At 41.7% G+C, this 25,773-nt stretch overlaps 1 protein-coding gene across 5 annotated transcripts in view; it reads left to right on the top strand.

Annotated features, from left to right (window-relative positions):
• The first annotated feature begins 1,298 nt into the window (after positions 1–1,298).
• igsf9ba (immunoglobulin superfamily, member 9Ba) overlaps positions 1,299–25,773 on the top strand; it is a 104,718-nt gene continuing 80,243 nt past the window's right edge. For all 5 annotated transcript variants that reach the window (XM_061719553.1, XM_061719556.1, XM_061719554.1 and 2 more), the window contains exons 1-2: positions 1,299–1,554; positions 25,300–25,497. In XM_061719553.1, coding sequence (XP_061575537.1) covers positions 1,491–1,554; positions 25,300–25,497 — 262 coding nt within the window. In that variant the 5' untranslated portion in view covers positions 1,299–1,490. The remainder of the gene's footprint in view (positions 1,555–25,299; positions 25,498–25,773) is intronic.

Consider the following 25,773-nt stretch of genomic DNA (forward strand, 5'->3'; position numbering starts at 1 on the left):
TCATGAATCCTCTGTGGTGGTGCATGTCGGAAACAGGGGGGAGAGGGATCTGTGGCAGCAGCCTTATCAGCGCTAACCATGTGTGCGCAGCGGGGCAGCATGATGGAGCCGCAGATCCCCGCGGCCGTCAAGGAAAAAAAAAAAAAGAGCTGGTGTTTGGATGCGTCGCCACACCCATCGCATCCAGCCAGACGCGTGTTTCTCTCGGGATACAGCGGCCGTGGGTGTTGTGGGTGAACCGTGGATGAGTCAAACACCTCCACCAGCACCACCGCATCCTCCTCCTCCTCCCCCTTCCATCACTGATACAGCAAACCCGCAGCATGAAATAGCTGGAGGGGACCAATGCTGACATGAGGGAAAATGCAAAAAAAATAAATAAAAAAAATAGAAAAAGGAAAAAAAAAAAGAAAAGGCAATTGAATGGATGATGGTTATGGTTTCACTTGTGGGGGGCCAGTTTAAGAGAGGTATTAATGCCGCGTTCCATTTGTCCTCGGAAGTGGGGATTTCCCAGTTCCCAGTCGGAATTTTCAATTGGAACGCCCCTCGAAGTGGGATTTCCCACTGGGAAAGTGGGAGAGTCTTCACCACCCCCGAGTTCACATTCCAAGATGGCTGCCCCGGTTGTAAACAGTAGAAGAGAGCTCTGTAAAAATTCGTAGCACTTCATTCTAGTTTTGGTCACACCAAATCAGTCGTATACAAGTATTGTTCGGCATATATATGCTGCTATAGTGTAATTTACATTTTTCATGTGGTATATGCGAACTACAAACTTGTTTTCCTACTTTGTAACTGGAACGCTGATAACTCGGCTGTGACGTCATTCCCAGTTCCGAGTTCCGAGTTCCGACGTAAATGGAACGCAGCATTAAAGATGTGGCCGCGGCTCCCTGTCAATGCGCATGATACTGCGGCTCCACTAAAGCCTGATTTATGGTTCTGCGTTACATCGACGCAGAGCCTACGCCGTAGGGTTACGGCGTAGGGTTACGCGGCGACGCGTACCCCTACGCCGTACACTCTGCGTCGGTGTAACGCAGGACCATAAATCAGTCTTACTACGGCACGCTCCAACTCACCTTGAATCCGCGCATCGCTCCGCCGCGGCTGTCATTCGGGCGCCGGGGCTTCACGGAGAGCCAATACCCGCCCTAAAGCCTCGAGCAGCAGCCAATCCGAGGACAGGGGGGGGGCGGACCCGGCGCCCGCATTCTCACACTCGGTTTCACTATGCGCTCGTAAAACGGCTCCGTCTACTACCAGCGCGGCGGTGCAGGTGCTCTGTCTCTGCGGGAGAGGATGCGGACGGAAGGACGGGGGAGGGAAGGGATGAAGGGAAACGCCACGAGGAAAGACAATTATAGGATATGAAAAGGGGCTTTTTTTGCTAAGAAAGAGACCTGCGAGAGGCTGCGAGGTCGAATAATGAGAGATTGCTTGAACGGGGCACTTTGCGTGGTAATAAGCTGGTCGGCAATAGTACTATGATTTGGTATGTGGCCACTCTGATAGCAAGTGTATTCAGCACCAGAGGAACGGCCGCTCAAGGTGAGTTGAAGTGCAATATATCTCGTGCTGATTTCTGCTGCTGCTGGTTTTTTTTTTTTTTTTTTTTTTTTTTTTTTTTTTTTGCAAATGGGTGTATGTGATCGCATGTTATTTGTTTCATATGAACTGGTATCATCTTTATCAAATGGCTGCATATCTCATATATGTCACGTGAAAGTTCAGCCCTGCTTAAATCCTATCAAGAGAAATAACAACTGTCTTGAAACCTTGAAACGGCCCTGGTTCAGATTCATGATATCCGAGAGAGGGGGATTATTTATCATGACAGTGATGCAAGTCCATGTGTCCGTGGCCTGGCTGATAACTTGCCGTGGCTTATTTTGCGTGATAAAACAGCGAGGAAATTGCAGGAGGATAGCGTCTGCGGTGCTGATGGGAGGAGGAGGAGGAGGGGGGGATGTGTGCGGTGTATCATAGCGAGCAGGTCCCATTTGAGTTCTCCAGAGAGGGGTGTGACCGTCTCAGCCCTAAAGATGGAAAAGTAGCTAAATAATGTATCACGTGTCAGATGAAATGCGTTGTTGAATGTGACAAAGCCCGCTGCAGCGTGCATGACAGTGAAAGGCTGGATTTCACACGGCTTCACATGGATGGGGGTCACAGAGCTGTGCGTCATGCACAGGCCGCAGCTCGCCTTGTGCTGACCTAAGAGCTTCATAAAATACTCATTCCTGCACCTCAAAGCTGCAACAGTATCCATTTTGCTCATTTTTTTTCTTTTTAGCACTCTGTATTGACCCATGTACTTACTTAACCTTGCTTTTCCACTTGTGCCCAGATGAGGGAGACATGTGCCAAGCTGTCGCCTGGTAACTGATCCCAATGACCCCCACATACCCAGTCAGAACTGGTCTTCTCTCTAGTCTGGCTCCTCCTGTAATGCCAGTCAGAGCCGAGATAAGAGCAAAAAAAGACTTGCAGTGCAACGCGTTTGATTTAAGAACAGAGAGCATCTTTGGGGTGTCATTTTCTAAAGCACACCTCAGGCAGGTGTAGATGTGTTGTATTGACTCAGCACTGAAGCAGGTTTAAGCCTTAGAAGCTGCAAGAGAGCTACAAATCACAGCATTGAGTATCAGGAAATACAAGTGAAAGCTAGTCAACTTTTTTTTGCCAGATGTTGAAGAGAAAAGGAAAAAAAACATAATTGCACCAGCTGTGACTTATTTTTTTTTTAAGTAGTTTTAAAGACAGCTCATTAACCTGTTATGACGCTTTAAGGGTTTCTGAAAACAGTTTTGCAAGTTAGTGTAGTAAATCCTTGAATAAATAAGTAAATAATGTGTCAAGTACAGTTGAAAATAATTAACATAGATTGTATCCTTGTGAGTATTTTAAAAGGTATGGTTGCTACTAACGAGCCAATGTCATCATCTACTGGCCCCGCCTTTGTTACTTTACAAGACATGGCAGTGGTATTGATTTGCAATTGGGCTACAAATGTTTGTACAAAATATTTTTTGTTTATATCTTTATATCTTTCCAATTGGAGCTGATCGGGTATCATGCTGACAAAATGATGCTCCATATATGACCTTTGCCTAAGAGAGCTTAGAGTGCATTTGATTGGTTTGGCTTTGTGGATAATGTGATTTTGCCTTGTTCATATTTACTGTATCATGCCTGAAAGGAGGGTTGAAGGTCATCTTTTCAGGCCTGAACCTGCTCCAAAACAAAGAGAAGAAAAGTTGGATCAGGGCAGCTCAGTTGAGCTGAAACTTGGCTCCTTTCTCATGAGCGCTGTTTTGCTGCATGTGCACTTTGCTCAGTGTCAGGCATAAACAAAGGCTCAGTGAGTCTTCAAATAGACATACTTCCAGAGAACAAGATTTGAAGGTAGCTCAAGTTTTATTAAACAAGTGATGTTTGATTTTTATATTCATCTTTTTTTTCAGTATTTGCATTTGTCCTAACTTAAGTGCATGACTAGGCAATATATGACATATAAAAATAATTTTGGATCACACCACAATGTACAGTGAATGCATATTTTTACTCTGATAAGATACAGTGTCACATTTAGAAAGTAGTAATTTAGCATTTATGTGAGTATCTGCTCTAAATTAGTGTCACTTGGAAAAATGGCCACAGAAAGGAACAGTTCTTTCATGAAGAAAGCCGGCAAATAGACGACAACATCCACTGGATTAGCCGAAAGCTCCAAGCACCAACAGATGGTATTATACAGATTTAGACAGTACTAAAACATGCAAACATGCACTAAAATATGTTTTGGATATTTGAACTAGGGCAGACATTTCATCATATCCATGCCACTTGCGGTAGAGCATGAGGCAATACAGGGCCTGCTCTTCCTTTATATGGTTGTATGTCATTTATGTAAGGCTGTAAATTTGGTGTTATAAATAACCAGTTTGGGTTGAAAATGTAGGACCGTGGCTGGATGAAGTAAGAGGAGTAGAAGAAGTGGAGGAGCATGTCAGTCCCAGTAAAAGATAATCTGACCAGTTTCAATCTGATATATGAAACATTTATAATACGACTGAGGCCCTTTTGACTCTTGAAGACAGGCCTTGATTGTGCATCGTTATCCCATTTCCAAAGGTAAGGAGGTGGAATACAGGCTTGAGGTTAGGGTTGGCATTGGAAGTTGTTGCATGACCCAGTCGAGATATGCAATCGTTTTCACATTTCACTTCCTAAGGTCCCACTGTTCCCATTTGGGTACTGGGTCAGGCTATAATGCCACGTCAGAGCATGCTTAAAAACAGCACGCCGTCATGGTGGAATCATCTGAATGATGGCAGCATCATTGGTTCTGGTGTGCTGGCTCACGCTTACACACACGAGCTGATTAGACCCTAAGACCACCTCCACTGCTGCTGCACGCTGACGTCAACCTCCCGTTCTACCTTTATACAAACAGGGGACCAGAAACGCATCAATCAGTCTCGAGCCAGAAGAATGAAAAGGGCTTAACCCTTTAAGATCCGATGCCATGCATGGATATTGGACAGTAATATGTAAAAGATGATTGTGACCGAAGCGTAGCAGTTAAAGTAAAGGGAAAAGTTGACAGGATGCCTGTGAATCCTTCTCTATGGTATGAAGGCTCTGGAAGCAGAAGTAGAGGTGCCAGAATTAAAGACGTTTTTATTGGGAGAGATGAGTATGGATAGGATTATTAATCAGCACATTGGAAAAACAGAGAGTTAAACGTCTTGGAGGTGAGTAAAAGAGGCGAAATTGAGACGATACAGAAGACAGAAACCGACAATCCACTGATGCACCCCTAAAGTGAAAAGCCAAAAGAAGAGGAAGGAGGATCTACACGTGGGTGTTACGGGTCCATCAAGTGCCAACCGTTTTAACTTCCGGGATGAGGCTCATGCAGAACTAAGATTTGTTGCAGTTCCTTGACTGGCATCTGGAGCCTGGCTTCCAAAGCGAGTCAAATTTCCATTGACCTCTAAGTTAAAATGTCCAACTTTAGATTAGAAATAAACATATTTACAACCTGGTTCAAAAAACCATTTTGGTCTCAATCGTTTGATTTCAAATCCAAGACAACTCTGAGGAGGGTGAATTTTTTTTTGTACCACGCCAGGAGAATTTATATAAAGCATTCAATGTATTTCTAATATGATTGATTGGCAGTTGCGTCAGCCAATAGCTAGCCGTTATCATCCCCTCATCTGTAATCGTCATGCTACCGTGCCTAGCGAAGCAACAACCTGTTTTTATTCACCCAACGTCAGTTAGATGTGAAAATCCTTTTTGATTTAGCTGTCGAGTCAACATGTTAAACTGTATATTGTGCTGTAAAATGTCTGATGGCAGCTCTGTAGGTATTTCAGCAGGGTTCAGCTAAAGGAGCTGGGAGCCAGTGCTAACTTTGACTGACACGAGGTGGGCGTGAAACCAATGAGTCACTTGACCTAATGCTTCGGACAGTTTTTTACAGTCTCTGGGGTCCACGCGTACAGTGTGCCTCAGGTTGGGTCTGCCAGCACAGCAGGACACAGCAGTCAACAGCACAGGTGTCGCTGGGCTGACTGCTCTTGGAAAGAATGCGTTGACACTCCACTAAGCTGTTTCTGTTCAACCAGTATGAGCGACCACAGGTGAACACCTCCTGCTTAATGGTGCTTTCTTTTTGCATCCATAATCACATTACATATGATGTGAAACGCCTTGAAAGTTAGGGCCAAATCACTTCTTCTGCAGCCCATTTCAGTTCCTTTTTTATTGTTTTATGTGGTTTGATATTAAATGGTCATGGTGTTCCAATGTTGTGTTTCAGAATAGGACTCACAGTTCTTTAACTCCAGCTGACTTTTCTCAATGTGATTTTATCACATCACTGCTACCTGTAATAACGTGTGAAATAAAAAAGTAGTTTTAACTTGTACTGTCATCTCATGAATTTGTAAGTGTTGGAATTTGCAGTGAGATGCTTCATGAGCCCGCTGAGAACACAGTGGATTAAAAATGCATTTAACTGAAGTGGAAAGTAAGTGAAAACCTTCTGAATTTAAGACAAATCCGACAATTCATTCATTTCCATAAATATTTCAAATGAAAACAGTTGCAGGTTTTCTCTAGTTTCAGATTCAGGTGTGGATGAAGGAGCATTTGGTCAGTTATAAAACTGCGTCATTGCAGGTTGCGGTCTTTTTCAGTGACGTACATGACAAAGCTCAGGTATGAGTATACCTAGCCACAGTAAACGGACATTCAGAAAGGTTGTCCTGTGCCAAGTGCCCATTGGGGAGACAGCATATGGTTAGAGAGATCCAGGGTTAGTTCAACAAAATCCGCGGTGACTTGGCAACCAATCAAGGGAGAGCAAAAGCGACGCTAATGGCAATATAGAAGTAATTAAAAGTCACTGGCAAGTGTTGAGAAGTGGTATATTTGAAGGACTATTTTCAGCCAGAGCCGCTGATGGCAGACAGAGTCTTATTTGGGTCCTGTGCTTGGACGTTGTGCTTTTTAAGTGTTTGTGGAGCTGGCTTTGGGCCAGCTGGTATTCATCTTTAATCTTCTACTTGTGAACTGCCTCCCCGGTGTTTCGCAGGGTCTGGATCTCCCTCATGCACATGGCCAGGCACGGTTGTCATTGAAAGAAAGAAATGCAGAGCAAAAAAGATATGTAAAGGTGTCTGGAATTTGAGCCATAAATCTGAGGGCTCCTGTCGGAGCCGAGGAAGCATCTGAAAGCCCTCTCCACCAGTATGTCTACATGCACAGTTTAGGCTGCTGGACTGGACTTCTTTCATTGTCCCAGTAAACATGCATGCAGGGAATTGATTTACTGGTGAAAGTATGTCACACTCCCTCTTTCCTGCTTTCAGCTCATTAGCAGTTGACTTTTCCGGCTGACCTATTACACTACAAACCAAAGTTTTGATGATATGTATAAGGGACATGACTATGATCCCTTTAAAGCTCTGCTACAGGCGATTCATTTTTATGTCCTTAATTCTTTTATATCGTAACACTTTATTATGTTTACTGAATTTGCAAAAGCAGAGAAGAAAGTTTACATAAAAAAAAACTCTGTTTAGGGGTATTTTAGTGGAACCAGCCTTTAATTGGTTTAACAACTTATTTTCAGTTTGTCGGTGCTCAGCATTAAGAATCAAAGCCCTGGCAGTCCTGCCGTCTTCTGACTGCAGCTTGCGACCAGTGCAACAAATACAGAAAGAACAATATCTCAGGAATGCATTTGTTTTTGATTTCTCTTCATGCTAAAAGAAATCATGGTTCTGTCGGGCTAAAGTCTTGTCATATAAGCTCTTTTAAATTTTATGATTTTAACTTAAAACAGTTAAACTATTTTCTAATCTGGCTATTCAGTGATAAATCCAATAATAAAAAAAGAAGAAAAAAACATAAAAAAAACAGTGTATAAAAGATTTTGGACCAAAACATTTATAAGACATTTGAATTCACTTCACTGTGAAAGAAAGCAACACTGTTTTTAAGCATAAACCATGTGTGCATTCTAACTACGCCTTATCTTTATTATAGAAACTGTAGATAATGTGTTCTGATATCATGCCCTTCTTTCTGTAGTTTTGTTTTTCCTCTGACTACATTGAGAAGAAACAAGAAACAAACACTGTGCCTCAGTACCTTAATGCGTTTAATCATATGCGGTACACAGTATGTATTATGTAGGTTCATGCACTCTTTGCAAATGTTCAGTTATCACAAAGCGCCCATGGCATGGCTTATCTGGGATAAGGTAACAGGTGCCAGGGGCAACAGCCTAAGCAGAGATCTCTCCAGTAGGGTTACATCTTGAGATTATTTTTGTAGTTGACTAATCTGCTACTTTCTCAACAAGGTTGATTACTTTTCCAACTAGTTGCCATAGTTGCTGCAGTCAAATGTCAGCTGGGTATCACAGTTTGCGCAGACAGCTCACCACTGACACACAGACCGTTGAAGACATGGGCAGAAGTTCGCTCAAGCAGCCAGGCAACCCTCCGGGGCATCATCAGAGTCATATGAGCTGTTGAAAAACTGCAAGACTTTCACCGTCTGGCATGCTGTTTGTCCATACTCTTTGTCTTTAGTGGGCTGCACAAAAAATGACATGTGAATATTTACCAGCGGGATACAAAGACCCGTTTGCCTGCAAAGTTTATTTGGTTTCATCGATATGTTGATGCTAAACATTTTGTGTCGGCTAATTTTCTGAATCATTGACACAATTATGTAAACTAATTTTTGCAGCCTTACTCTGCAAGGACTATTGGGTCTAACCACGTCCAAAACAGATCCCCTACAGGCTGTCCAGGAGGCATCCTGACCAGATGCCCAAACCATCTCGTTCCTTTTAATGTGGAGGCTCAATGACACTTCCACTTTGCATTAGGCTTAGAGAGCGCTCCTCCTCATGACAGACTGGTACAGCAGCACAGCACAGAATTCTGCTGCTGTAAATCCAATAAATACTATTGGCCTGCTAGAAAAGTCCCCAAACTAGATGCTATTTTCACTCCCAGAATAAGATGTGTAATCTCCTTGAAATTATTTTTTTATTGTTTTTGTTCATTTGGTTTGTTATTTAGTCGTTTATTTTTTGTTTGTTTCCTAATTATTAAATTGTACTCTATCGTTTTTTATAAATCCAATCATTTTTCTTTTGTGTAAATTCTTTGTAATTTTCCTTTAATTTCTATCATTTATAGATTTCTAACTGCTCATTTGTATATTTAGTTTTTATAAGTATGATATTAAATTTTATGTTAACTATAGGTGGAGGCACCTGATAACTTCTTTGAGTTTTCGCCTCTTCCTGCACTTTAAATTTGTAATGTTGGTAATTTTATTTGTGTAATGTTTAACTGTGCAAATAAATAAATCTAAATCTAAATCTAAATGTGGAGGGCTACAGATACCAGACTGTACACCTGGTACACCTTGACTGGTTTGGAGATGCAACACTACGCTATCTAAGACGGGACACAGCAGAAAGTACTTGAGAAAGCTTAGGTCTTTCAGTGTTTGTAGGAAGTTGTTTTATATATTCTATAATTCTGTGGTGGAGACGGACAGTGCAGGTTCATCTGCAGTCATGTGTTGCACAAGAGCCAGTGAAACAAGGACACTGAATAACTCAGGCTGAGTCTGGACTGGGGACTGGAACCGCTAGAGTTGGTTGTGAAACACTGCGTCCTCTAGACGAAGCATTAATGATCATAGTGTCTTCAGAGACTTCTTTTGCTTTGCTGCAGTACACACCAGAACAGACCTTTTACTGCAACAGTATTATTTCCATGTAGAGATTAATAAAGAATTAATGAATTCAATATAATTTAAATTAGCATATTCATTACATAATCACATTAAATTTCCATTCAGCCTTGATCCGGCCCTCGAAATCTATTTGATTCTCCCCTGCCTCCTGTTCTTAAATATACTGTATATTAACACAAATTTCAAACAGAGCGGGTTTCAATCACATATTTTCTTTCTGTTGTTGTATAGTAAAGTAAGTCTGCTTTGATAAAAAAAAAAAACTAATTTTATAACCACTCATTCATCTCATGACATCATTGTCCAAATTTGATCTCTATTTTTTTTACATTTACAGTCGTGCAAAATGCAGAAGCATCAGGATTTATTGGATCCCCCCCCCCACACACACACACACAGTTCACTGCAGGATATTCCTGCCCATGTGCAAGCAGGTCATGGCTGCTGTTGCCCGTCTCGGCCGCTGACATAGCTCAGTGGAAGGAGAGGAAGTTGCTCCAGTATCAGGAGGAAGCTTCGATCTTGCAAAGCAGTGCTTGCAATGGATATTCTAATAGTCGCTTGAATTTATTGCCGGGTGATTAAAAAATAATCTCTGACGATGTCTGGATAGCAGCAGTGTTTGCATCATCAACACCACTGCTAATGGAGTACTTACTAGTCCTTCCTCTTTCTCTGTGTTGCCAAGATGGCATCCACGGAGAGTCAGAAATGAAACCCCTGAGAAAAAGGGCAGTGGACCAGATAAGAGCTTTATTTTTAGACCAAAGCACACCCTGGTCTGAATCTAACTGTTCATTCACAAAGAAATCAACATTACTGGCTAACATTGATCATGTTGTTGCCATTGCTTTCAAACTTTGAGTCCTAGCAGTCTTCCGGCTGTCGCTTTGACGTGTCGGTAGGGATGGGCGGTATGGACTAAAAAATGTATCACGATAATTTCTGGCATTTATCCCGATAACGATAAAAATGAGGATAAAAAAAATACCAATTCAACTCCACCTTTTTAACTATAAATCTATCTCGCTCTCAGATCCGCCATGTTTGTTACACAAAAACGTCATCAACGGGAATTTATCCTTCCTTCCTTCCTTCCTTCCTTCCTTCCTTCCTTCCTTCCTTCCTTCCTTCCTTCCTTCCTTCCTTCCTTCCTTCCTTCCTTCCTTCCTTCCTTCCTTCCTTCCTTCCTTCCTTCCTTCTTTCCTTCCTCCATCCTCTTTCCTTCCTTCCTTCCTTCCTTCCTTCCTTCCTTCCTTCCTTCCTTCCTTCCTTCCTTCCTTCCTTCCTTCCTTCCTTCCTTCCTTCCTTCCTTCCTTCCTTCCTTCCTTCCTTCCTTCTTTCCTTCCTCCATCCTCTTTCTTTCCTTCCTTCCTTCCTTCCTTCCTTCCTTCCTTCCTTCCTTCCTTCCTTCCTTCCTTCCTTCCTTCCTTCCTTCCTTCCTTCCTTCCTTCCTTCCTCCATCCTCCTTCCTTCCTTCCTTCCTTCCTTCCTTCCTTCCTTCCTTCCTTCCTTCCTTCCTTCCTTCCTTCCTTCCTTCCTTCCTTCCTTCCTTCCTTCCTTCCTTCGTTCCTTCCTCCATCCTCCTTCCTTCCTTCCTTCCTTCCTTCCTTCCTTCCTTCCTTCCTTCCTTCCTTCCTTCCTTCCTTCCTTCCTTCCTTCCTTCCTTCCTTCCTTCCTCCATCTTCCTTCCTTCTTTCCTTCCTCCATCTTCCTTCATTCTTTCCTTCCTCCATCCTCTTTCCTTCCTTCCTTCCTTCCTTCCTTCCTTCCTTCCTTCCTTCCTTCCTTCCTTTCTTTCTTTCTTTCTTTCTTTCTTTCTTTCTTTCTTTCTTTCTTTCTTTCTTTCTTTCTTTCTTTCTTTCTTTCTTTCTTTCTTTCTTTCTTTCTTCTTTCTTTCTTTCTTTCTTTCTTTCTTTCTTTCTTTCTTTCTTTCTTCTTCCTTCCTTCCTTCCTTCCTTCCTTCCTTCCTTCCTTCCTTCCTTCCTTCCTTCCTTCCTTCCTTCCTTCCTTCCTTCCTTCACGTACGTTGTGCGTGGATTTAACGCAGAACCATAAATCAGGTTTTGCACAAAAACGTCATCAACGGGAATTTATCGTTTTTACCGTGAGATGACAAACTCTTACCGTGGGGAAATTTTTTCACGGTATATCGTGAACGATAAAATATCGCCCATTCCTACGTGTGTCGGCCCTCTGTCCACCTGAATACCGTTGCCGCCCCAGCACCTAGTAGCAGGCTCTCTGAGCAGGACGGCAAACCCCAACACAATATAAAAACTCCTCAGGAACAGCTCGACGCACACAGCAAAGAGCTCTCCAAACTCCCCGTGACCCAGTCAGGCAGAAATTATTACATGTGTTGCTATAGCAACATGAGTAATACAATGATTGAATCTCGTGTGCTGGCCAACACAGTCAATGACCTCATATTGGGTTGTACGGGGTGATAGCACTTATCTGTGTCATCATATTACCCCACATTCATTTACTGGTCTATGGCCAGCACGGTGGAGGAAGGTTCAGATACTTGACCACAGTATGAGAATACTCCACTGGAAGCAAGGGCTTTGTTAGAAAATGCTACTTAAAATGAAAGCAGAAGTTAAGTATCAGCACTTTTTATAGAAGTGGATGGTATGCCAAAGTGCGACAATCATTCATCTGTTTTAATAAGCCGAGGTAAAACGCTAAAGCAGAAGCAGGCGATCCGGAAATCAACCAAAAACTCAACGGTAGCGGGGATCCTTGTACGTGTGCATTGTAGTGTGAGACAAATTATTATTCATGTAAAGCATATAAATTAAGACTGAATATCTTGAACGACTTAACACCTCATCCTCAGTATTCAGAAAGCTTTATAAAACCTCGACGACATTTAAGATCACTTTAGCTGCTAGACTTAAATAAAAAAGACATCAAAAAAAGGCTAATAAAAGTGACCTGTACGGTTGAAGTTTTTTCTAGTGACAGTCTCACTGGACTCCGAGGAGTCGTTTTAACAGTCGTTTTAACAGTGTCGCATCATTTCTGAGCTCATCTGTTCAATCTTGATGTTGAACGTTTGACATATTTTCTTGTGCGTGCATGTCAGTCCGTGTTGAAATAATCTCCTGGTTTAACTTAACCAGTATTTTTTATCTTTCGGCAGACGTAAAACGCAACTTCCCATCTCAACCTTATTTTCCCCCCCCCTCTCTGCGCTGTATTTTATCACGATTGTAAGAGGAAAGCTTAGTAATGAGCTTAGGAGAGAGGCTGTGCTCAAGCTGTGGATGCAGACTCTCAGAGCTGGACATCTGCCAGCTCTCTCTGGTGATGGGGCTCCTCCTCTCCTCCCCTCTCCTCCTCTCCTCCTCCTCTCCTCTCCTCCTCTCCTCCTCTCCTCCTCTCCTCCTCCTCTCCTCCTCCTCTCCTCCTCTCCTCCTCCCCTTGGTCTTCCTCTGCCTCAGCCAGTCCAGTCCCACCGGAGTCTTCCTTGCAAAAAAAGCCTGCAGCATTCTGGGAAAGCCAGTTTTCTTCTTTTTTTTTTTTTTTAAATTATGGGCTTCTGTTTGACAAACTTGTTGTAGATTTTCACAGGTTTTATTTTTTATTTTTTTTAAACAAGTAGAATTTGATGTCATGTTGATTTAACATCAAAGTTATGTAATAATTTTCTCTCATATGCAAATAAAAGCTTTTTGGAGATTGTTGCTTGTAACCCTGTTACACTTGAAAAATAAGAGCTGCAATAGGCGCTCGGTGAGGACTTCAACTGTTAGATTTAGTGCTATCTAACACAAAAACAGCTCTTCCAACAGCAGTCTAGTAGGCTTTGTTAATGTTGTCAGTAAGGTTATATAAACCCCATTTAAAATACACAACTCCTCTAGTCGTGGTTGGAGTGGGGCGGACAGATGAAGGGCTATCCCATTTTATAATACAAGCAAATGTTTGGTATTTTTTACTAAATGAGAAAGAGAATACTCAAGTTGTAATACACGGTAAATAAAAATATTTTCAACTAAGTTTGCTGCATAATAATTTAATTTAGTAGCATTAGTCCTCTTTAATTGGATGCTTAATTAAAAATACAAAACATTTTTTCAATACAAAGTGAGTTTTAACCTGTGTTTGTGTGGTATGCCAACAAAATAAAGAGGAATTTCAATAAAAGATATAGATGGATAAAGAAAATATTATTAATACAATTCTATACTTTTTTAAAAATGTAAACTTATATTGACTTAAACATTTTCATTCAGATTTAAGACATGGTTGATTTCAAGCTTGTTGCTGCAGAAAGTAACTATTTTTGATGGAAAAATAATAGAGTATAATTTGTTAAAAAATAAAAAGGCCGTTCTTCCTTTGTGCGTGCTGTAATCCAAGTGTCCCAGTTCGGGGTTGTGGAAGTCAGTCACGATGCAAATGGTTGTGAGACCCAGAGGTCCAGAGGCTGGAGTGGCAGGAAAAAGTCCTTTATTCAACACAAACTGCTGCCATAAGCAGGAAGTCCAATAACACCCCACCAAAGGTTGCAAACACAAGGGGGAGCCAAAGAGAAAGAAGAACCCAAGCAACACTAGCAGTGGCAGCGTGAAATGGACTGTCGGGGAAAAGGGAAGACAAACAATGGCCGTTTCTAAATATGCGTTGTTGTGTTTGCGTGTGGTCTGGTGAAATGTCATAATCTGCAGCCCAAGTGCTGCTCCAGTTCTCAAGGACTCATCTGACCAAGAGCAGAAGAAAATCCCGGATGTGTTCTCGAGGATGCACCCATGGAGTCTTGTGTAGACTTGAGATGGCATGAATCCCAGAATATCCCAGAATTCATTTCACACCAACACGTGACAGTAATGGAAGTGGAGAGGGGAGCAAATATGAAGTTAGAACTTTATATTTGTGGTAAAATTGTAAAGATGGAGTCTACACTGTTTTTACAAAACACTGAAAGACATGAAACACTGAAACACTTGTTAGCTGTGCTGTGACATCATCAAGAACACAAGTACGCTGCTGGTCCAGTTACAGAAAGTGAGAGGCGTTCTTGAGTCCTCCAGAGTACGTTCTCCCGACTTGTACTTGCCAAGTACTGACCAGCGTTCTCGGCAATTGAGAAACGACCAACATGTACTGGTGGGTACTGATGAGACACAGATGTGAACAATCAGGAGAATTGGGACCAAGGGAAGTCAAACAGAACTTAAAACACAAAGAAACAGACTTTCAAACTAAAACAGGAGTTAAAGCAACAAGGAATGTAAAACACACTTTTACAAGCAAACAAGATGAAATAAAAAAATCCAACCCTAAGACATGAAACACAAGACATGAAAACCCAAACACCCTAAATTGCATGTGGATTGAACAAATGTCCAAATTTTACTTCAATGAATAAACAATCGTCTTTGATTAAAATTTTTCCCATAAGGTCAAGTCCATCTTGCTCTTAAAGGGGACCTATTATGAAAAACACGTTTTTTCTTGCTTTAACATGTATAAAGTGGTCTCCCCTCAGCCTGACAACTCAGAGAAGGAGGAAAGAAACCAAATTCTGCAGTGTCTGTACAGCCGCCCAGATGAGCCATCCAGTGAGATGTGGCTTCTACGAGCCGTTCAGATTCTGCTCCCGTCATTACGTAATGACGGGCGCGATTTACATAGGTTGGCCTCCGATGTGTGAAACCACGCCCACAACTAACTCTGCCGGCCGGAGCTTCCACCATTTTTTCGTAGTGGTGTATCGTGTCATTCAGGCAGCCAATCAGCACAGAGCTTCATTATCATAGCCCCGCCCACTCAGAATCCTGCATAGATAATGAGGTTAGAGAATGGGAAGATAAAGACATGGCTCAGAGGCTGAATTTCTAATTTATTTAGCAAAAATAATCAAAAGTGGGGGGCACGGTGGCGCAGCTGGTAGTGCAGCGGTCTCACAGCAAGAAGGTCCTGGGTTCGATTCCCGCCGGGGGACGCTGTGGGTGCTGAAGTGCGTGTTAGTAAGTGCGTGGGCTATACATGCCCCCTCTGGCCAACCGGGGCGCCAGATGGGGTGGGGAGGATCCGGCCGGAATAACGTGATCCTTCCACGCGCTACGTCCGGTCAGAGAAACCCCACCCTGTCTGGTGAAAAGATGCGGCCTGCTCACTCCTCAGGTTAAGGAGGAGACCTGAGCTCAGTGCAGGGCCCTCCCGGGGTTGGTAGAGGATGGCAATGCCCAGGACTGTCAGTAGGTAGGAGCACGGGGTGGTAAAAATGGGAAAAAAACCGGGATAAAAATATTTGAAAAAAAAAAAATAAAATAAAAAATAATCAAAAGCTTGTTTTTAAGACATTCAAGGCCTGTTAAAAATAGGTATTAGATGCCATAATAAGTCCCCTTTAAGATAGCCACAAAAAGATTGCCCCAAGTTGCTTGAAGGGCTCCAAATAAGTTTTTGTGCTTGGTTCTCTTTATCGTGGAGGCAGATGCTCATCCTTTAGTGCAGCACACCAATTTCCTGTGGTTGTCCATTGGACTATTACTGTAAACAATCCTTAACTGAGGAGTCCTTTCAGATTAAGCCAGTATGTTTCTATTCCTGCCTTTCTAACACTACATTCACTAGATACATTCCACTTTCGGTTTCTTTCATCTGCAATCCTTAAGATCATTCTGTCCAAGAAGTACTTATTTTCAGAGACAAGTGTTGCATTTGGAGTCAGCACACTTATGTTACGCTGAACTGCAGCCTGAGTGCAAGAGTTATAAAAAGAAGTGAGTGTGAGAAAAGATGAGAACGCATTGGGAATTACATGGAAAGGTTATATTAATTGAAAAATACTATAAATATAGCTGATAATACTTTGCAGATATACTGTATATCTCATGTGCATTACTGGGATTCTGGGCTGCTTTGACTTTGTCACTCACATGGTTATATGGGGACACTGATGCTGAATAAATGATCTTATAAGTAGCTGTAATTAGACAAGGCAAATGGAAGCAATGATAAATGTTACAGCAGCAATATGCCTCTTTGTATAATTAGCATGAAGCACTTTAGCCAAAGCATTTGAAATAACCTGAACATTGCTGCGAGCCACACTGAAAATGTCTGGATGGAGGAATTTTCGTGAGTCACACCTCTCGCACGTCTGTAAGCGCAGTGCCCAGCAATGTTGCTTTGCCCTCTGTGCCTTTGGCAAGCCAAGTTTATTTCACACATCCTTCATCTCTTTTCTCTCTCCTTGCTTGCGTTCGAGCAGGTGTCAGCACATCCACTGTATTCCTGACTGAGCATCGCCTGCCAGTGGGGGAGGGGTTACTTTGCCAATAAAGCTAAATAATAAAGCTAAACAGTGAAGAGGTGGGATCTATATGGGATATTTCCTGTAGACACAGCAGACAGCTTCTCAGTCTTGCACGGAAACTGAGTTGAAAACTAGAGCACGGAGTCTCACTATGAAGGGATTCACTTCTCAAGACGAGATGACATGAGCTCATGTTATTGATACAAAAGGGGGTGGAAAGTTGTGCTTGATGAATTTTTGTGGACTACGCTGACGAGTCGATTTACAACAGCAAATCTTGTTTTTTAATCAAACAATGGTTAGTATACATCAGGTATAGAGCCACAAATCTTTGCAAACTACATTCATGTTTTGTTCCAATTTAGAATTAAAATGATTCCCTGGATAAGTACAAACAAGTTTATGTTTCGGAGTCTATTCAAGACCCCCGTGTGCAAAGAACCAGAATCAAGCTTTAATGCAAAGTACAATTGTTTGCTGCATACTTCACGTTTATGACATTTCTTTGTTAAAAAAAAGCAAATACTTATGGGTAGTAGCTTCTTTTCTGTTTTTTCTTTTCTTTTTAGAGTCTCAGAAAATAGTTGCGCGCATAGGAACTAAATTTAAGATACATATTAGGATTATTTTTGCACGAGTTACATTCCTTGACAAAACACTTGACTTTCATTTTTCAATGCCTGTATAGTAAATTCATTATGTCTGATGAGTTTTTGTTTTTTTCAAGATCATTGTAGAAAACAGTGTGTCCAAGTGCTTGACTTAATAGAAGACAGGATTGGCTGCATCAAATTCACATTTGTTGTCTCAGAAATGTCAATATGTCAGTTAGTATATCCCTGAAGAGGCGTGTGGAAAATCAAATTTGCCAAACGAGGAAATGAGTGTTGGGTATGCAGTGGGTAGGGGGGTCTTCCTCCAAAAGGACCCTGGCCCCTTCCCTGTGTCTTCCTTTAGCAGGGCACACTTACCCCTGCACTGGGCCCAGTATTTTCATTGTTACAGTATGTGATTGCAGACACTCAAAACTGCTCAGTACTGTTGATAGAGTGACTTTTTTTTAGATTAAAACATGTCTTTTTATGACATGCTTAATTAACTATGAATGATAGACTGGCAGGTACTTGAACCCTCCTGACAGTCTGTGAGAGAGAGAAGAGAAGAACATATATTGTTCTGTTTTGTTCTGCTTTACAGGCCTAGATTAACACAGTCACGCAGACATATACAGACATATACAAGCATACTGCTGCACACTCACGTACATGCTCGCACACACACACTCATAGACACACGGTCAGGCCTTTTCTCTGATTTGACCTTCAGCACATGCAGGCTGGCATTCAATTACCGCCCTGTCAGTGGCCCATCCAGCCCAGTGGCTGCATGTCCTTGAGATTCTCTCTGCAGCCTCTGTCCAGTCTATATTCCATTACATTCACCACGTCGGGAGCTTTGTCCAGCATGAAACGCTGCTCCCGACGTCATCACTATGAAGCATGCATGCACAAATATACACGCACAAAGCATTTTTAACGCTGGATTCAAAACGAACTCTGTGGCTGCACTGAGCAGAGGAAATCCTTGTTCATGTGCTGAATCAAATCCAAGGAGGAGCTGCATATTAGATTTGAGTAACTCAGTGATATATTGTTCTGATTGTGAAGAGAGAGCTTTATGGAGGATAGATCAGGAAATCCAAGCACAGCTCATCTAAAGTCGTCTCTCTGTGAACTCTTTTGGTTTTTGTACATTGTGTTATTGGACTGTATTACTGCGTAAATATTACCCAGCTCCGCTCTGCCTGATTATTACCCCAAAATTGCCTTGAGAGGACTATTTACTGTACAAATCTGCAATCATTACGGAAACTACAGTGTAATGTGTGTTTTGTGAAAAGAGCTATTTTAAGCTGCAGAAATTTAGACAAAGGAGTTGAAATCTCTTTTGAATTCAACCCTGCATGTCCCTGCTGATCTGCTGAGATGATTCTGAAAGATGATTTGACAGCTGTTGATTGAGCTTGAGCAGATGTCTTTTATTGATTTTTTGATGTGTGTTACATCTCATTATGCATATCAGTAAACATTTTCTTTTGCTGCTTCTAATTTTTTTGATTGTCTCATAGTGCACTCGAAAATAGCGATTAGATCAACACAGGATTTCTGTAAATGACTGAGCCGTTACAAAAACAAAGCGTGTACTGGATCTGCAATTAGAAAATTAACTGATTTGCCGGTCAAAAGGAAAGATTTGGTTACCACAGGAATTATTTTGAGGATTGGTTACAAAGTCTTACATAAGGATTTGTTACCTTTTTGCTCTGTTAAGCATTTCTGAAGCTCAAGGAGGAAAACATCTCAAAAAAATCTCAAGTTAAAGATACATTTCAGAGTTAATTAGATTATTAGCTAGTAAAGTGTGTAAATATTCAGTGAGGATTAAACTTACTTGAATTTAAGTAGTATTGAGTGAGAATTATGTGTTTGCATAAAAAGGATAATTAAGACTAGAATTTGTGGCAGTAAAATTAAATTGCTGTTTTAAACCTCTGATGAAACTCAAACTGCCCTTCCATTTAAGAAAATGGGGTCCTGCAGACAAACCGAGGTAATTCTGACTTCACATGTGTACAAATCCAGTACAAAAAGAAATACCATAGACTGTCTAAGACGTACTGGACAAGTCCTATGTGACGTCACCCATGTGTGACTGTTTAGCATGGTTTTACTTGCACTGTGCCTTGATGCAAATGACCGGAACAAGGAGGCCTAGAAGCTGGAACAGTCCCACCTCAGTTCTGTTTCCAAGAGTCATCTTGGCTAGCTTACCCTATGCTAACTTATGATTCTTCTTGATATTGCTTTATATTGATTATGATAATATTTGGCTTAATATCCTCATTTTAAATATTGCTTCCAAAATAAGTGCTGTCAGAACTGAGACGAGTCATTCAGTTCATGGATTGTGGTGGTAGACTGGTGGGCAGGCCAGGTGACACAGGCTTCAGCGAACCTCTGTTCTTGTTTCAGCTCTGCCAGCACCTGTTTTGGATGTTGCTGGTTAGTCAAATTGGAAGGGTCCCAACTAATATCCTGTTGTTAGACTTTGCCAGCAACTTTCAAATGTAGAGAGAAGGGGGCTACTTTAGGCTGCGTTGCTAATCTTAACCCTCCGAACCCATCCTTGCCAACCCAAAATCAGTTGCAGAACTCTCTTATTGCAGCAAAACAAGCTGTACTATATATGTATAAATGTATGCCTTTATATAATTTAACCTCATATGGTACAAAAAGTTCACCACTTGTACATATGTTATGAATATGAAATCAACCTATGGAGACAAAATATTTTAACCAGACTGTAAATATGTTTATATCAGCTGCAAATTTGGACATTTAAAGCAGGACAACGTAACTTTCAGCTTTTCTGAGTTTGGCGGCATCTTTTGGACAAAAGCGGTAGTGCTTTACCAGAAAGAACACTACGTTTCCCATGAGCACCAGCACCAGCGCCGGAAAACTCCTGTCCCGTCGCGTGCATTTGTTTTGAGAGAAGACGGGACGCTTTTCTGTTTCACCAAGTGAACAGACGGAATGCAAAAAAAAAGATGTTAAACTGCTGGGAAGGAACTGGAATTTACCGGAATACCTTAAACAAGGAAGCCAGGGAGCGGTATATGGAGAAAATAATGATTAACGGTCTGGATCCATATGAAATCCCTACTGAAGAATGGAGCCACTCTTTAGAAGGATTTACTGCCGCAGTTCTGCAGAACCACCGTCTCCGGCTACCTTGTTTAGGAGTGTTTGGCAGCTGCTTTGGTAAATGTTTGACTCGCCATGTGTTTCAATAAATGAGTATAATAGTACAACATACAGTACATGTTTTGTATTACTCTTACTTTTCTTTTTTTTTTTTTGACTGCTTTGAAGAGGCTCCGAGGAGTGAGCAATATTTTTTTTTCCTCGTGAGATAATTTTTTTCCTCTGCAGCTACAAATCAAATAGTTAATATTTTTTCCTCAACAAAATTAATCGCACCGCAGAGAGCTGGCCAGCAACTGCGTTTAGCTGGAGAAGTGGGGACTAAAACCCGTTTGAATGATCCGACCCCGGTCTGTGAGTGTTTGTTTGTGGTATAATAAACCCGTGTTTTGATCCGACGCCCGTCTGTGTGCATGTTAGTTCGTTTACTGAGGAACGTTATGTTTGGTCGTTACAGCCGCGATCCAACCGAGCCGACGACTCTTTTACTCTGTTATCTCAGATACTTAGCCTCCGTGGTTCTGCCTCAGAGCAGGAAAGTGGTGAAAAGTTAAACCATTAGCGATCTTTTCCCCACGTCTGTTGTGTGGAGCTGCTGCAGCCACAACGCAGCAACGGGTTACCAGCTTCTGCGGAGCTCTGAGCTCCAAGCCCCGCCCATTTTCGTCTCGACTACGAATCGGGAAGGAGGGGGAAGTGACGTATGTGCCGTAAAGCAGTCAAAGCCGTAAAAAATTTTAGTTTTTAGTGTGGCAGGTTTCCCACCATGCTCCTCATAGTTACATAGTGCCAGTGAAGGTGATACAGACCCCTCAGACCATGACAGAGGTTCATTAAACCTGTTGGAAGTTGATGTACCATCACAATGACTCTGGAAATATGATATTAAGGTGGAAAAGTTACGTAGTGTCGCTTTAACATGGGAGTCAATGGAGATTGACTTGTGTTTTGAGCCAGCTCCCTAGTGGTCAGCCAATGAACTGCAACCTTTCTTATTTTTAAGCATTAACTTCAAGCCAGAAATTGGAATGTTGACAATTGTTTAGATCTAATGCTTGTTGTATAATAATTCAAATAAAAAGACAGTTCTGTTTCTTTAGATCTGTTAACTTTCGCCCCTTTGTGTCTAAAACTGTCCAAAAGGGAGAGTCAAAAGAGATTTAGATGGAACCTGTGAGCTGTGAGGCTTTTTGTTGGACACAACTAAATATTGCTGGTTTATTTTGATTACCAGCAGCCCTATTACACTGTCGACTAACATTTTACAGCTGAAATCATTAATTGCGCGGAAAAAAGTTGCCATTTGGTTGATAATGTTTTTTAACAATGACTACTTGAAGGCCAAGCTCTTACTGTCTCACCGTAGTTGGCCCGTTTAACCAGTATCAAACAGAAAAGTCTTAATCCTACTGTGTTTCTCTTTGGTACCTTTTTGTCATACAGATTATTTATCTGACAGGTGACTTAAACTTTATCCTTTGGGGACTCATAACCAAAACAGGCCAAAGGCTGAGGATAGATAGATAAAACAGATTGGTCTGCATGATTTATTAGATTTCTGATTTATGCTCTTACTCAAGAGATTTGTGTATTTGAAAAGTTTCTATCTTCACTCTGCAAGGTTTGGTTAGTTGACATTTATAGTGCCAAAGCAATCATGAGTTGCAGTCATGTGTCAACCGTACTGATCCCTTTATATCTTCACTTTGTTTATTTGGAAGACCTTATGCACATACCCTCATATTGCATTTATGACTTGTTGAGCACATAAATATTCCCCTTGAATCAGCTCTCATAAAACCTACCGGGTAACTATGTCTTCATTAAGAAAATGAAACGCAGTGACCAAGCTGGTGCTGATTGTTGCCTCATGAGGAACTCATAAAAGAAGTGGAGAATTATTAGCCCTGCAATGTTTTATAGTCCTGCCACGAGCATCTAAAAATAATGCCAGCTAGAAACTTGAGCTGTGAAACTTGTGCAACTTGAACTGTCTGCAGAGAAAACAATGGATTTCAGCTGCATGCGCTGTGCGCCTGAGAGCCTGTGCTTCACATCAAGTGACTCTACTTATTTAAAGCAAACAATGTGTCCAGTGTGTTTCGAAATGCTCTTGTTTTTTTTCTTCTGGAGGTCAAAGAGGATATTGGTGCACAAGTGCCGGAGCTACAAATTTAAGACAAAAGATAGCCAATTTCTCTACTGCATTTAACCCTCCTGTTTAAGTCCACAGATATGGCTTTACCGTCAGTTTCCATTGCTTGCAAGCCTGAAAACCTGCATATTGAAAATCTTAAGATGGGATACTCCAAAATTTTGGATATTTAGCTTATTTGCAAACAATCCCAGCATATGATAAAAGGCCCTTTTTCTTCTCTGTACACCCACTAAATTCATCTTACAGTTGCTCAAAGTGGATTACTAGCCTATGTGACAAAAATCCACACAATAACTCCAAAACGTTCGTATTTACACACGTGATTATGCATTTACTTTGTGTAAAAATAACTGTACAATGTCACTCCACAATCCTATATAAGGAACTATATATTGACGATGCAACCCTATCAGGACATATTTGCCTGCAGCAGCAGATTCACGCATGACCAGGAAGTTTTAATATATCGTGAAGTGTGTTGTGTTAGTTTTGCATTATGAAGACTTTTATAATCACTCACATGATTAGGTCCAGTTGGCATAGAGCAAAATGTATTAAAGCTGAAACTCGTCTGTTGTTGAGAGACAGAGTTTATGCTCCTACTTCTTCTGCAGCTACGAAAAGCCTTGCAATCATGGACGGACCGGCTCCAGTTCCTTTAGCCATTCAATTTCTGGAAAACTCCACCTTTATGTTTAGATGTCGAAGTTGGCATCTGATCTAAGCATCTGATTATTCTCAAATGAGGGAGTTAATCATCTTCTAGATAGTAAAGAATACATGAGTCACGGACTCTATGTTTTAAAGTTGGCTGACAGAATATTTTTGTACTAAATTCGATTCATCAAGTTGACCATGTGTTGTAAACTTTAGCACCGGCATTTTATGGGTTGTTGAAGAGGATTATAATAAATGTGTTCTAGACAGAGCTGTCAAACATCCAAAGGTGTGAATTTCAAAATTTGGCCTTTAAGGGTAATTTAACCAGATTTCTTAGTTTGTAGTGCTTATGATGGGATGGGTTTCCTCGGAGGTGCATTTAAAGGTCATGCTTTGCACAGCTTGCGGGTGGCATGATGCCAACAGAAATCCCTACAACCATCAGATTCCTCATGTTTGGTGTTAACTAGCTGAGATTGTTCACTTTCTTCATTTACTTTTCCCACGTTTCAGGTTAAAGTTCAAACCTGTATTCTTGTGTTGATCTGTCAATGGGTCATGAGGGGGTTTACTGAGCCATGCGCACATGTTTCATTTGTTTTTTGCTGCTGATTAGAGGCCCATGTAGCACGGCTTGTCTGTTTTTTTCCCCTTGTTAACAAAGAGGAGTAACGGCAAAGATTCCAGCACAGAAGTCTGAAACTGGCAGACCAGATTTCCACGTTGAAATGTGTAATTTGATTAAATCTGCTCTGTTTCAGCCCAGAATCTGGGCTGGCTGAAATGAGAAAAGTGGATTATCTCTGTCACAGGATAATGCAGATTAAAGGGGTAAGCACAATTACTAAGAGATGCATATGGCCCATAGGGGTGGAGTTAAAGCTTTATTTTGTAGACAGAAGAACTGAGTCAAAATATTTTAATTTTTATTTCTGTGAAGTCAGAAGGCGGAGCTTACTGGTCATCTAGAATTTCAGTTTTACATATCAATGATGGTGGTGAAACATCAGCGTGGGTAGAACCAGCAGTCTTGCCTAATCTCTTAATACCGACACGTCTGTAGAATTAGTTTTTCCGTTAAAAATTAAACCCGATAATGCAAACGATGCTGCTAATGAAAGCGTTATTCAGCCGGCGGGCCTCTGGAGGGAAATGTCAGCATGCGTCTTGATCCCTGAACCGATTTTCTCCCCCCTGGGCGAGGGCTGGTAGTTGAGCTTGCTCTGACGGTGGGGATATAGCCAGCTCAATGACAGCGGGGGTGGCAGCTGGAGAAAATCCATACCAGAGTGAACGTTCTGCTGAGGCAGGTATGCCGACCTTTGAGTCATCTTGATAGGTCAATGCTCGGGAGCGTGCCAAGACGTTGGTGGCGAAACGCCAGGCCTGGTGGTGCTCACAGTAAAGCTCATCTGAGCAGAAGTCAGCTTTGATCAATGGAACCTCTTGGCAGCACTCTTACAGTACAGTATGGTGCAGCCCCAAAACACTCACCAACAGATGCAGGTGACAGATGACGGTAGTACGATGGGATGAGGGAAAGTTGGTGCGAGGGAATAATAATCATTCAGATTGCAGAGTGCTGCCTCTGTACAGTGCAGTGGGCCTTAAGCAAAATGTACCTGTAATCGATTGAAATCGTCAATCACCTTTATTTGGTGCCCAATTATTGTTTGTGAATTAGTTTTGGATGACTTGCCCTGCAGGAATTGTCTGCATGAGAATGTTCCTGCACATATTTTTCTTGGACTGATATATGGTACAAGGAAGCTAATGAGTAAGTCCATGGGTCCAAATTTAGATTCTACATAGTGAAAAGGTTATGATTTGACACCAAGATCATTCCAATAGGACAACTCTATTGGATTTTATTGCGAAATGCAATATTACTGTATATTCGATGGCGGCCATCTTGAAAAAAGGCCGCCATCTTTTTTTTTTTTTTGGCACAATGGTTTTATCAAAAGAGCAACCCCTAAGGAGTATATGTGCCAATTTTTGCTGCTTGTAGCCGCAACTGAACGATTCACCTGTTTTTTGCCTGTTATTTCTCTAACTAACAGGGCCTCTCTTGGAAATGCGTCCGCTGCACAGCAATGCTCATAGCTACTTTTGCCTCCTCTCAGGTGCCCACGGAGTGAGAGAGGAGCCCCGGTTTGTGACGGCACGCGCTGGAGAGACCGTGATCCTGGGGTGTGACGTGTCCCCTCCCCTGGACGGCCAGCAGCCCCCCTATGTGGTGGAGTGGTTCAAGTTTGGAGTGTCTATTCCTTTCTTCATCAACTTCCGCTTCTACCCTCCTCATGTGGATCCAGAGTACACAGGTAAGATTAAGTGAAGCAGCGTAATCCTCTATGGCATCTGGGATGATGAGGATTTAAATACATTTTGGGTTCATTTGGGATGAAAAACCTTTTAGTCACTGAGTGCAGTATATCCAACTCATTTTGTCTTGTTTACGCTGCATCAAAGAGGGAGTTGATGACAGAATTCCTGACTGTATGTCAATGAACATTGTCCAAACAGAAGGACACAATGAGGCAGTAATATCCATATTATCCACATACGGTGTACCGTAGCAACCATCCATCCATCCATCC

The sequence above is a fragment of the Cololabis saira genome, chromosome 4 (genome assembly GCF_033807715.1).
Source record: "Cololabis saira isolate AMF1-May2022 chromosome 4, fColSai1.1, whole genome shotgun sequence".
NCBI classification, from domain to species: domain Eukaryota; kingdom Metazoa; phylum Chordata; class Actinopteri; order Beloniformes; family Belonidae; genus Cololabis; species Cololabis saira.